At 41.8% G+C, this 14,554-nt stretch overlaps 1 protein-coding gene across 46 annotated transcripts in view; it reads left to right on the forward strand.

Annotated features, from left to right (window-relative positions):
• Nucleotides 1-14,554, forward strand: part of dlg2 (discs, large homolog 2 (Drosophila)) — a 208,837-nt gene that overhangs the window by 136,614 nt on the left and 57,669 nt on the right. Inside the window, exon 1 of one of the 46 annotated variants that reach the window (XM_044222398.1) lies at nt 1,552-1,959. The exons of 44 other annotated variants lie outside the window; for them this stretch is intronic. In XM_044222398.1, coding sequence (XP_044078333.1) covers nt 1,630-1,959 — 330 coding nt within the window. In that variant the 5' untranslated portion in view covers nt 1,552-1,629. Of the gene's footprint in view, nt 1-1,551; nt 1,960-11,650; nt 12,209-14,554 lie in introns of those variants that run through there. One more of the 46 variants, XM_044222399.1, reaches the window with a different exon arrangement.

Below are 14,554 nucleotides of genomic sequence, written 5' to 3' on the forward strand. Positions count from 1 at the left end.
TTTTAGAGACTCTTTTTTTCTTCTGTCTCTCTCTTCCACTTCCATTCTCATGAATTACCTTTTTATTCCCAACCTCTCCCTCTCGAGCGAGTCTTTTACTCCTCTGTGGTTGTTACTATCATGATGTACGGCCTAGACCTGCTCTAGATAACTTCTGTTATGAATTGGCGCCATATAAATAAAATTGAATTAAATGATGTCCCAGTGGCAAAGCAGCCATTTGCTGCGTGGGAACCAGCTCCTTTTGATAATAGATGTGCACTCCAGTGCCATGAGAGCCAAGTGGGTTTTTAAGAGGGCCGATGTCAAGCATCTGGAGAACCAAGTGACATAGAAACATTGCAGTGTGTGATGGGTTTTGACTCTTTCTTATATTTTTTAAGCCTGTCAACATGTCTGCTGTGAGCAGAGTAGTTTTCACATTCTGCTTACCCTCTACCTTGTTTTATGTGTACCTGCAAGTTGTTATCAGTGTCACGCCAGGCGAGTCTAATCCTGCAGTCATCCAGCACTGAAGCAGAGAGCACTGCTGCTTCCAGGCAGCCCGGGCCTGAGGCCTGAGTTGTTCCAACATCCACACATCCTCCTGCACCCTGATCCAGCGGAAGACAGTCAGGGAGAAAATGAGGAAGACACAAGAGAGGCCAGTGTGTGGGAGGGAGATGGTCGTGGGCTGCGAGAGAGGGAAGAGGTCATTGACAAACGAGCAAATGAAAGACAGAGAACACAAAGTGAGAGATGGAAGAATAGGAGGAGACAGACAGGTAGATAAAGCCACTCATCTCTCTTCTCATCTTTTCTGGCTGAACCTCTTCTCTCTGATTGCTCCAATCACAAAAGAGTGAGACAAAGGTTAAAGCTGCTCTATTCTGAGAATTTTCAATTAGCCTCAAGCCAGTGTTCAGCATTGCATTTGATTTACCTCCCACTGCAGTGACTATTTTGTTGTTTCCATTAGTTTTTTTGCTAATTATGGTGTGTTTGTGTTTGGACGGGTGTATGTTTGTTTGTGGCATGGGCCACTGTTGCTCCACCTCTTTTCCTGACGTGCTCCATTGATCTGTTTCTAATCTAGTTTTGGCTTCCTGACAGAGCCGACTTCCCTCAGGCATTAATTATGCCTCCATGTGATTTATATCAGTGGGCTCCAGCACCCAGCACTCTTCCCTGCCTAATCCAATCGGATCCACGTCTGTGACCCAGCCACTGCAGCTCTCACCCAATCAGATATATTGAGTATGTGTCGCAAGTGTTTCCCCTTGCTTACACTCCCCTAGAGCGATATCACCCATCTGTCCTTGACAGCTCCACTACATCCATTGTTCTGAAGTCCTCCTGTGTAAAGAATGCACTGTGTTGCACCAAAACACAGCTGTAAAGAGGGCGGATGTGTCCAATGCTGAGCCTCTAAGCCACACAAAGTCCAGCTGATGGATGAAAAGTTGGTTTTGAAAACAGGATAAGCTTTTATCTAGAGGTACAGCTGATGGAATATTTTACTTCTGAAGATGTTGGAAATTACTGAACTTTTTTTCTTTATTGGGATATCTTTACTATAACAACATGCCTGGGTGTTTGTAGAAGCTGTTTGATCTGCTTGGTGACCTCCGTCAGTCAGGGTACATTTGGATGTACAAAACCGGGCTCAAGATGAGCTTTATGGGGAAGCGACGGTGGGACAGCATGATGAGCAACTCATCCCTGGGATACACTCTCCATGGAGGAAGTGTCCCGAACCTCCTGCCCCCTCGGCGCCCCGAGGGCCTGGGGACCCTCAAAAAGAGATTGTCCATGGACATCCTGCGGGGCTGGGCCCCAGATCTGGGGAGCCTCGGTATGGGGCTCAATCTCAATTTGAGCCCAGTGAAATGGCCCTCGCTAATTACTGTCTGCAAGTGGAAACAGACCCTGACGGAGAAGCTGAAGAAGAGACACTGTGACACTGAGGACGTATCACAGGTTAGAAAGCTTGTATGTGCCAGAAGCTTGGAGAGTGATTGACATCCCTGTGTTTGAAGGTCTTAATTATATATTTTTAGAATGTTTAGAATGCTTTTATTGAACTTTTATTTCAAGTCCCTTAATTAATATGACTGGCCATGTCTTGTATACAACTGTGTATTTGTAAGATACCAGCACACAGGTTTTACTTCTTGAATCTCTATTTAACTGTATTTGAATCCCACTGAGCTTAAGAGTCCTCTTCAAGGGCAACCTGGCCAAAAAAGCAGCATCAAGATAAACAGAAGAGGCAGACAAACAAGAAGTACAAAATAAAGTCACATAAAAACAGCAAAAGGGAGCAGTGCGTTATCAAACCAGCAAGCTCATAGGGCCAAGCTATTTTAATCTTTACTAAACAAAGATAGCTCCTTAATGAGTCTGCCACAAGATCCTCCATTGAGAGACCAGCTACATATGCAACAATAATCAAGCCATCCACTGCTCCTTTTAAAGCCTGTTCCATTTCTTTTGGAGTGTAATTAGAAATGTAGCTTTCCATCCAACAGGTTCCTTAAATTTATGGAATTCATTAAATATAAAAATATTTCTTGTTAGACTTTAATTGCATCAGTTAATGGAGTAGCTTGTTGGTGATTTGTCACATCAACAACCATTGGCTTTTTTTAGGTTTCCACTGACTTTATTTCCACGGCTCTCTGGGTTGTGTAATGGCATAATATAAATGCTTATAATTTAATGTGTTCAGTATCTTCCACTTTACACTGGAGGTTGGGGTTTAAACTAAGGCTCTTCTAGTTGCAAAGGGAGAATAAGGAAATATATTTCAAATGAATATTTTTTTTCACTTTATAATAGACTGTGTAGTGTCCCCCAGAGTGCAGTACATGCTAGAGTACAGTTCTTTATACACGGAGGTGTTTTAGCTGGTGAAACTGTCGTGTTGTAAGGATGGTAAGCTCAGTCCCTTGGTTGCTTTGGTGGCTGAAACCATTTTGATATGGTTGGGTGTGAGGAGGATTTAGAGTCTTGGTCTTTTTGTTGTCTGTGTGTAACTTTTCATGGTGACTGTTATTTACTGTATGGCAGCACTCCTGAAATCTAGTTTTCATCATGGCAACACGATATTGTTTTTATGGTAGTAGTTGTCATACTTGTATTTTGTGGAAGGGTAATTTTAAGTATCCTTAGAATAGTAATGACAATGAATAGATGCAATACTAAGAATATGGAAGAATTTTAACATGTGTCTAAACCCTGACCACTATCACTTTTAATGACCTGTCACCTTTTACTAAGGTGAGATTTACATTCAGACCAACTTAGTATGAAATGTCTCCAAATATAAATGCAAATTCAAATGTCTCCAGATGACTGAGCTATACCTGTCCCTGGAAAGGTTTCTGATAAATGATTAATTACACTGACAAGGCAGATTGCCAGATTGCAATTTTATTTATAGAGCATCTTTTCAAGATACTCAAAGATACTTTACATGACAAATAAAATAAAAGAAGCAACATAGAAAACTAAAACACAATACAGTTGCACAGGATATTAAATCATACATTAAAGGAATTTCAAAAAGGTGAGTTTTATGTAATTTCTTGAACATAGATAGTTTGGTGCAGTCACAGATGTGTTTGTGAAGAGAGTTCCAGAGGTAGGGGGCGGCTATGGAAATGGCCCAGTGTTTGGTCCTGGATGCTGGGGACAGGAGGTTGGTGTCAGAGGGGAACAGAGGCTGCAGGAGTGTGGCAGTGAACCTGGGCTGGTGAGGTAGGAGGGGGCCAGGTTATGGAGGGCGTTGTGAGTGAAGAGGAAGTTTGAATTGAATCCATTGTGGGACGGGGGGATGTGGTCAAGGGAGCGGGCATGAGTGAGCAGGCGAGCAGCAGAGCTCTGGATGTACTGGAGCTTATTAAGGACTTTGGATGATGTACCATAAAGAATACTATTGCAGTTGTGATGTCATGAGAGATAGTGTCATAGAGGGGAGATACATTCCCTCCCGGTGGCTGCAACAAGGACTACAACCCATCATGGCATCCATTAAATAACTACAAAACCCATAGTCAGCAGGGCATTTAGGACAATGGTTGCTGCCCAGCTGAACCATATACGCTGATGAGTGAAGAGAAACAGTGTATGTGGAGAGGAGACCATGGGTACATCCTAAATGTCTTATTTGATATTTCTTTGCTCCTCGATCCTGAACCGGAAGTCATTCTGGTCCGCCATCTTGTCATCCCAAAGCTCTAATTTCTGCTCCGAGGATCGAGGAGCAAGGAGGGATCTCTGAGGAGCCATGAGCGAGGAGACACAAGAGCAGCCTTCACGGAAGTCTTTTACTGGCCGACACGCCCCTCTTACTGGATATCAGTTTGTTTGAGTGGACGCTGCAGCTGATCGGACTGATTTGATACATCACAATAAAAATCTGTGTTAATTGTAGATCTGAACAACAAACGGACCACAAACAACTTCTTCATTTATTAGAAAGATTTTTCTTTTCATGATCTGTTATTTCCCCCATTAACTTTTATTATGGATAAAGTCAGAGAGAGGAGGAGAGTCTGTCTGTCAGCAGCAGCTGATCATTCCTGAGCGTCGGGTTTGATGTGAGTTACATCATTTCACTTTTCTTTATATTTAGCCTAACAAATGATTTCTAATGTTCAAAAGACACCATAATCATCTGGGTTATTCAATAATGAATTCACAATCAGAATATCAATAAATACGGCGTCAGCAGAAATGGACGTCGCTTCACGTGGCGCTTCAGAGGAAAGGACGTCTCATTTCTCTAAAAACATATTTCCTTGTTTCTTCTCTCCTTGCATGGTTTCTTTGGGTCTCCCTGCCTCCCCAGTGGGAGGGACTTAGATGCAAGGACAAGACACAAGTGAGGGAAACGTGGATGCAATGAAGAAAGTTGAGATGTACCCATTGAGTGAGGTGCTCAGAGAGGAACAGGGCTTTCGTTGTTACCGATAAGACAGCAAACTAGAATTTTAAAGGCCCAATATCACAAATCACAATTTGCCTCAAGGGGCTTGATAATCTGTACAGCGTATGACACCCTCTGTCCTTAATCACATGAGATCCCTTTAACAGGAAAAACATGGAAGAAACTTCAGGAAGCGCAACAGAGGAGGGATCCCTCTCCCAGCACAGACAGTCATGCAATAGATGTTTTGTGTGCAGAATATGCCAACATAAAAAAATATTACAGTATGGACAATGAGGATGACAAAATTATAGATAGATTGTGAACATAAATGAATAATATGAGCAGGTGTCACCAAACAGATAGGACCTGGGCCACACCGCCTCTTCCACCATGGAGATCTGGAAGAGGACAGACTACACAGACGCACAACAGCAAAGCTCAAGCACACCATTCACACAGGTTGGAGAAAAAAACACACACAGATGGAGAGAGAGACAAGAACAAGACATCAGTGGCTTAAACAGTTACTTCAACTTCAGAGTAACATTCTTTTACAATTATCTCTGCTGCTAGGCCGTTATAGTGAAGCAGCTACAGGAGGTGTTGAGTTTGCATCACACAAAAACATTGTTTTATCAATTAAATGGTAGTTAGAGTCTTGAGCTGCCAGATCAAAAGGTTTTCAGTCTCTGTCCCCCGTTCCAAGTTTTGATTTCTGAGACACAGTGGAGTCAGTTCCTGTGTCACACAGACACACTGTGTGTGCGTGCATTTGTAGATCCTGTATGTGTATCGGATGATGCAGCATTTCTCAGCTGATGTGTGTTGCAGTCATGTTACTTTGAACTACATCTCACAGTTTTGCACAGCCAACATATGGGCCCTCATTCATTAAACATTAGTCAAATGTTAATTAGTACTTTGCTTTTTCGTCATTTACATACAAACAAAAATAAGAGGGGGTGAAAAAGTTAGCAGCAACTTATGTACTACACATACTGGAAATATATATATATACACACACAAGGGTGAAATCCTCACTTAGAATTTGGGGAGACCAAGTTGGGAGTGAGTGAGTGTGTGTGTGTGTGTGTGTGTATTATCCAGGATCACCCATGTTAGTTCTAAGCCGCGTTTCCACCAAACACTTTCGGTATAGTACCCCGTACCTAACCCTACATGTGACTAAACCCTAGATCTGTTTTGCGTTTCCACCCCAGACAGTACTCTTAATGTAGGCAGGGATGACATAATATCTGATGTGACACAGTAAACTAAAGGAACAGACGAACACAATGGAGGATGTAGAATGTTTCATGTTCTTTCTTCTCTGTGTGTAGCTGTTTATTACAACAAGGAGACAAGCTTTGTTTGAGAAAAGGCTGCAGGCAGCAAGGAAAAATACTGCTGAAAAAACCGAGAGTTTGGGAAATACTACATCAGGGCAGTCATGTGATGGGCAATGGCGGGAACTGGGGTTACTGCAGGTCAGGAGGGAGTGGCACGGTGTGAAATGACAGGATTGGATTCAACTTTATTGTCATTGCAGGTACTGAGACAACGAAATGAAGTTTAGCATATAACCAGAAATGCAAAAAGCAGTAAAGTATATGCATAAATGTATAGATCAACAGTAAGAGGTAGATATGAGTATTCTAAGTTATATACAATATGAACAGTATGAACAGTGTGAAATAGATGTACAGCATGAACAAAATAGTGCAGGTTTAAATTCAACCAATAGCAATAGAGAGACATTATATAGAGAATAAATTAAGTTGACTCATTCACAGTTAATGCCTAATACAGTCAGTCTGTCATTGCCAACTGGCCAAATCAAAGTACAGATAGAGGGGGAGTGAAATAACTTTAGAAGCAAGCCACACACACACCTGCCTGGAGTCAGACGACCCGTCTGATGCAGGATTTAACAACATAGGACAGTTTTCTGCCTTTGTATCAGTGTTGCTGCTCTGACAGACAGGTTGACCAGCCCACTGGGACAAATCTCAGTTTTCCAGATGAAACCGTCCATCCCTAAGTCAGATTTGACTTTGCTGAAATGTTTTGTTTTCTGTTTTCAGAATTACAATTTGATTAGTTTGAATCTTTATAAAAGCTGCGGATGCAGTCATCAGGCAGTGGACATGCCTGCTCTGAGAACAGTATTATAGTAAATTTGGGTGATATACTAAATGTAAGTATGTAAGAAAAGCTTCTGCATTTCTTAAACTATATTTCCTTTCCTCCCCCTCCGTGGAAAGAGATTACTGTGTGACTTGTTTGTTAAGGGAGGTGCAGATTCTCCTCAAGGATACTCCTTATAAGCTGCTAGTTGGTCAGGCCTACAGCTTGAAGCTGAACTGTAAGTGCCCCCATGTGGCAAGTTAGATGTATTGAATCAAATTACATTTGATGCATAACATTGCATTTACATTTTGTTGTTAATGTGGCCAAATATATCCGACTGTCTGACCGGATAGATTGTTTGGATTACTGAATCACTGCGTCTTTCAATCAATGTGTTTTCACATGGATTTTACACTTGATGTTCTCTGTATATTTCTGTGTACATATTTTAATGTCAGGTAGAAAGGTCATCATACCTCCATAAAGCATTGTTTCTGGCACCACTGCATGCACTTACAATGTCAAGTTATACAGTGAAGCATATCCTTGTGCATTTTAATGGAAACATCCTGTCAAAAAATGATTTGTGGGGAGTGGGGAGCCTGGCTGGTTCATCATGCTTTTGTAAATGGTTGTAATCTTACTCCATGAATGAAAAACAGGCCACATATCAATGGCACAGCAGGGAAAAATGGCCCATTAAAGCAATTCAACTTTCTTACCACGAGTTCCTGTGTTCCTGAGAGTGGCTGAGAGCTGGTCACTCAAGTGGCACAGACACACTAAATTACCTGTCAGATTTTGATTGGCTCATCCCGAGTTTGTGTCAAGGGTCAAATGTTATCTGAGTGGAGTGACAATGAAACTCAAACACACCAAACGCACATTTGCTTGAGACTGCATGCACACACGCGCGTGCGCGCACACACACACACGCACACACACACACACACACATAACACACAGATTGGACTATAGCATAACATCTTGGAGAAAGTATTGTTCAGCAGTCACAGAGAGCACATCAAGTAGTATTATGTAAAAAACAAACAAACAAAAACAATGTATGTAACCTCTTTTAATTTCAGCCATGTTTAATGCTGATGGGCTTTAGAAACACCCCACCCTTGTTGTCTGATAGTAGATACAATTACTCCAGTGTGTCTGAGCTTAGATATCAATTTCTGAAGCATCCACACTTACTGCACACGTGCTTCCATAGAATCGTTTGTCTACCATGAATGTGTATTTATTGTATAGTTGGCTGTTTGGTTGCTTAGTTTGTTTTGGTTATTTAGTGCCGACATCACAAGTTACATCACTGTTGAGGGTTGTCAAATGGTTCTTGCCACAGTGTTCTTATGTCTGAAAATAGTAATAAAATGTTAGGTACTCAGGAGATGGTGAGGTCTGTCGGCGCCTCAAGGCTGTTTGCAGCTCTTTTTTAGGTGCTGAACAATCAAATTGCAGTTGCCTTTATTTAATAACAGAGCACAGGTAAAATGGAAGCAAAGCAACACCCCTGAAAATTGTTTGGTCTCATGCAATATGTATTTTAAGGCGTTCCTGTTGAGAGGTGCAAAATATGGAATAAGGGAATGGGAATTCATACAAATAGCCACTGCATCTGATTTGTCACTGCTGACTGACCACTGCAACAGAGGAAACGGTGTCTGAGATGTAAAGTCTGGGGAAAAGCAGGTGTAAAATCTGCAGCACTGTTTTATCACACACAGAGGGAGAGACTACAGCCACGTCCAAACAGTGACAGAGAAAGAGAAACAAAAACAGTGAAACAACATCTTAATAGTGCAGACGATGAAAACCTTTACTGGCAGCACTAAAGGATATTGCAGCAAATGAAAATATGCAAACAAGAGCAACAATGTGACATCCTGTTATTTTTCACATGAGCTTACCTCTCTGTTTCCCTTAGTGGCCTCCTGCTTACTTTCCCTGACCTCTATTGGCTCACAGCAGCTCCAGTCAAGCCCAGTACTTAAGTAGGCCTGTTACATCTGTTCACGGAAATAATCTAGTCATCACTGTAGTCAAACTAGATTCTTGGCATGTGCCTTTGCTTACTCCATGATAGCAGCACTGCAATATAACTGTGCACTGTGTATTATAGGACTCGCTTTGTTGGTTGTAGTGTACTTTTCTCTGGCATTTCCAGACTCTCCCAAATCCCTCAAATTCAAGGAGACAGGCGATGGGGGTTGGCGCATGATGATGAGGTTTCAGGTTTGAATGTTGTTTCAGGATGTACATGCTCCTGATAAATGTCAATAAAGGTCATGAATGGCATAGTGCCTCTGAACCTCAAACGTTTTATGTTTCTTTAATGTCTGATAATGTTGTAAATATAAAATCTAAAGGTCATGTATACAGCATGACTTGACAGTTGGTTATGAGTCAGACCATCCTCCATCTTCAAATGGGGGTGTTATCAAGAGCTCAGCAATTGCAGGAAAGCAACAACAGCCCATAATAATGAAATTAGTTACATGGGCAAACCTGAAAACACATCAGAATCAGAATCAGAAATACTTGATTGATCCCCGAGGGGAAACTCTTTCGTTACAGCTGCTCACTTCACATCAGTGCACACAGGAAGAGAAGTTCTAAGCAAATCAGAATATAATACGCTATAATACAGGCAAGATAAATTAAGTACCAAGTGGATATAAGAATAAAAGCTAAATAAGTGTAAGTACAAAAGTGGATTTAGAGGTTGATAGGTTGATAAGTATGCATGGTAAAATAATACAGTTTAATAATATAATAAGTAATAATGCAATAATGAGTACTAATGGAAGAGTGAAGGGGGATGACAGAAATGGCAAGAGCTGAGAGGTCTGTGTTTGTTGATTTGCTAATTTTTTTTCTGACCAACCATCCATCCAACCATGCCCCCTGCTGCACACACACACACACACACACACACACACACACACACTCTTCACCTCACATTACAATAACTCACACACACACACAAGCTGCCCACTGATGCTCTATCTCCTACGACGGCATGCTGTTCGCTGCCTCAGTCAGCTCTGATGAGGAATTATTCTCCATCACTGACTGATTTGTGGCTGTTGCCTCTCATAGTTGGAATCGGTAATGATAACGCCCACACACATACTAAAGCATCACATAACAGACCATGTGATGGCAGTACTATGTGGTGTAGAAAAACTAGATATCTCTCTATAGCTAAACCTCTTTTTTTATATCACAGTGTGGAAAGCTGTCATGGTGACATCATTTCCGCATGAGAATTCAGAATATACATAGTTTGTACTGTACATGTGTGTGTTTCAGACACCGTGAGGCATACAGCCTGTTTCCTTTTCTCGCAATGATAATTTGCAGCCAGATATTTAAAAAAAAATATCTGGCTGCAAATTATCATTTGCTCGCAACTAAAAGCCCTGTGACCCTGATTCCATCTGACTGAAGAAGTGAGGGCGGTTGGAGTCACGAAATGCAGTTTCTGATCAGATTGAATTAGCATGCTTTCAGTAACTTTAATGCCTTACAACTCATGCTTGCATTTCACTGTGCTCCTCAGCTGTGAGATTGGGTTTCGAAGGTTTGGATCAATGTGGGGACCAGTGGATTTTGAGATTGGTTGCACTTTTACCCTCTTCCTGTTTGTTTTTCTGTGTTTCTGAATCCTTTGAAAAACAGAACATCTGTAAATCTGTAAATCTGTAAACATCTGTAAAGGCAAATATATTAGCAACTACTGCAGTTACCTATATATTTACACATCCAGCAGACACAGAATAACATTAGCATTCAATTGGAGTCGTGTTTGTGTCCACATTCCTTTTAGCTCTGTTTTTGGTCTCCACCACCTTTGGTGCTGGGCAGGTAGCATACAGTGGGTTTGTCAGAGCGTTTTACTGAAAACAGCTGCCTGCTGCTGAAAGAGGCTAAAAAGTTCAGTAGAGATGAAGGGAACTGCAGAGCTGGGTGATTATCTTCTTTGGGCTCGTCACTACAAACAACACATTTCACATTACACATAGTTTTGTATCCACTGTAAATATAAAAAATCTTCATTTTTTGCAGCTTTAAGTACAGAACTGGTGTCACAAAGCTTTGTTTCCCAAAACCACAACTCTTGAATTCTCAAGGAAAATCTTCTTTAGCTTTTTGTCTTTGACCCTTCAGATGCAGCCACTCCCACAGTAGCAGTCTAGGGATTTGTAGTTCAAGCTCCCGCTGCCTCCAATTCCCAGCAGCACAACCATCAATTGTTTCTGCCTGGAGGTGCGGATGCTGTCAAGCAGCACTGCCAGTTGAGTCATTTATTGACAGAGGGCTGGCAGCCAACACACAGACAATTCTCTCTCTCTATCTCCTGCTGTTTTTATCTGCCTCTCTCCTTCCCATCATTCTCTCTTACTCATCTCCCTCTTTTCCCCCTCTCTCACCCCCATTCCTCTCTCACTCAGCTGTCCTCCCTCCCTCTCACTCAATTTCACTCTCATCGAGTATCTCACTCTATTCCTCTTTATTGCTCTCTTGCCTCTTCTTCCCTCCCCTTTCTCTCTCTCTCATTTATCGTTCTTCCACTCCAGAAGCTCTGACACACACACATTCACACACACACACACACACACCTATGTAGCCCGTACAGCTACAGCAGCCAGCCAGCTAGTCGGTTCATTCATCATTCATTTTACCAGAGCGAGCGACTCATACATCAGGCAGGACCGTGTCTTGTGTTTGATGATTGTACCAGTTAATCTAAAGAAGAGGAACAAAAAGAAGCAAAAGACAAAGTGTTGAAGTAAGCAGAGGTTAGTGTTGCGTGGCCGCAGCATGACTGCTTACCTGAGCAAAAAGCAGAGTTGCTTTGCGGACCTGGATGGAAGGGGGGACTGTGGGGAGGTGCCATGTTCCTTCAGCTGGCATCATCAGCACCCCAACAATCAGCACCACCATCACCTGTGCCAGCGCTACCATTACGGATCTGTCCCTGGCGGTGCCACCCTTCCCCGAAGCGGGGGACGGATGGCGGCCTTGCATTTGGACAGCACGTCCTCCAGGAGCCCCAGCCGCTTAGTGGCAGTAAGAGCCAAGGGGGGGAGCTGTGACCTGTGGCCCTCTGAGTGTAGCTGCATCCAGAGCTGGCAGGAGCCCTATCAGGTAAAACTCTGCTGTCCATGAGGACCATCAAGCTGTTGGGCAGATTTGGACTGTAATGTGATTTGTGTAGTGTTAATCTAGAATTAAGGTGAATTATGATGTAGGAGATTTTGTTGCTTTTTGATGAAGGAAACAAATGTTGGACCAATACATAACTTTGTCAATGGCAGTGTTGACTTCTATCATTGCAATATGATGCATGATGGAGATTTGTACTTTTCTTACTGTCACAAACTGCAGTTTCTGAGGTTTTCTATTTATTCTGGCAATAAAATAGACATGAGTTAGACATAGTGTGCATTTGTGTAAAATGTTAATTTGACACTTCAAGCCTTAGTCCAACCACAGAGGAGAAATGCAGGCAGTGTAGTTTGGTGTGGTGTTTTTTTGGGGGGGGGGATTTCCTGTTCAGGCTTGTTAGGAGGCTATAGACCCTTTTTATTGACTTGATAACCCCAGTGATGGTTTCATATTTTTTCCTCCTTTAGCAGCTAGGCTTCTATATATTGCTCTTTGTCATGTCATGTCCAGAAAAAAGTTATGAGAGCGTTTGTGTGTGGCAACTAACAAGCACTGTCTGTGCTGTCCCTCAGAGCTGGTGACTTAGAGGAATGTATCAGGGACATTTCAGAGACATATCACTGTCAGGGACTGTAAAGCATTAGTTATTTGTTACTCACATGTGCATCTCCATTAGAGTCAAAATTGCATCGTTTTATCTGTGACAGAACTGTGGTTTGCTTTTGTGAACGGTACCTCAAGGTGTGCCTCTTATCTTGTACTGACATTTTGTTTCATATCATTTAGGCAAGAGAAATCAAGGGTATGGACAAACGAATAAAAACAACACAGCCCTTTCAAATGTGGTTAGGAATTCCAATTAGCAACATATTTTAGCTTTAAAAGAGGTCAGGGACTGAATCGTGGGTGCATCAGTCACAAAACCTGCAATATTCAAACTTGCAATGTGAACAGTCTTGGCAACCCTACTATGCACTGTGTGCCAAACAGGAAAGACTGCACTGCTGAAGAGGAAAAGCATCTACAAATCAAAGCACAAGGACAAATGGTGGACCTACTCCTTTGCCAATACTTGGCACTCATTTCTTTGTTGTTTTTGTTTATTATGCACACACCCAGTTTCCAAGTCTGGAAAAAAAAATCTGGAAAATTTGATAGCAATGATGAAACTGATTTCAAGGGTGACTGGGTTGACTGGGTGTCAGCCTCAAGTTCATCTCATCAGAAATCAGAGCAATGAACCAAGCTAGTAATCTGCATCTGATTACCAGAGCAGTTCATTGTTGAGAAGACAGAGATGCAAGATGCTCAAGTGCTGAGAAAAATATGGGTGTGGGACAAAATTTAGGTGCTATTCTGGGATGTTTTGCCGATAGCCATTTAATGATCTGCTCAATGAGCTATCAGAAGAAGTGATAAACTGTATATATATATCATTAACGGAAATGCCAAATTTGAAAGTTTAATGTCAGAATCACTTTTTGACAAGATTGAACCTGTTCTCATTTGTCTTTTTAAATATCTGTCACAAATGCCAAAATGGTCCTTCATTGTTTTTCCTTTTTCCTTTGCTACACTTGAAGAGACAAATGATGGTTCATTATTTCCCCTTAGAGCCCAAGGAATCCATCCATATCATCTCTGCTGGCCAGCAGTATGGACTGATGACCTTCCACTTTGAGCATAGTTTCAGTCACATTTTAGGTTCCCTCACTCTCCGCTAGCTGATCTTATCTGTCCATTTCCATCACGCTTCTCCATTTTCCTTCCTCACACTTTACCCATACTGCTAAAGCATCCACATCTCACATTGTGTTGTTGACTATTTTTACATGAGATGCCTGTGAATTATTGATACACTCTCCTGTTTTCATGAGCCACTATACTGTACATAGAGGTGCCACTGAATTATTGAGCAAAACTCAACAAACGCACAAGACTCGACTAAAGACATACAAGCAACTCACTCTGTAACACCTTAAGTATCTTATGCTGCATCGTTGGTTTCTGCAGCTCGATGACAGTTTTTACTAAAGGAGTAAGGTTTTACGTCTTCCTCATCATCCAGTTAGAGCTTTGTTATGTTTTTTCTGTTCTCTTTAGCACAATATCAGAGTGAAAGTTTATAAGAAAAGACAAAATACACAACATTGTGGCAACTTGTATTCAATGGGTTCAATTAGAAAACAGTTCACATGTTTTAGTTGAGTGTTTGCTGAGTAATATGCATGAGAAACTAGCCATGGAGGAGGGCATCTGGCCTGAGACCATCAGAGAGCTGCCCCAATTAATACAACACTCTGCATTCAGCCTTCAGTTGGACTA

Source organism: Siniperca chuatsi, linkage group LG14, assembly GCF_020085105.1.
Source record: "Siniperca chuatsi isolate FFG_IHB_CAS linkage group LG14, ASM2008510v1, whole genome shotgun sequence".
Classification (NCBI taxonomy): Eukaryota; Metazoa; Chordata; class Actinopteri; order Centrarchiformes; family Sinipercidae; genus Siniperca; species Siniperca chuatsi.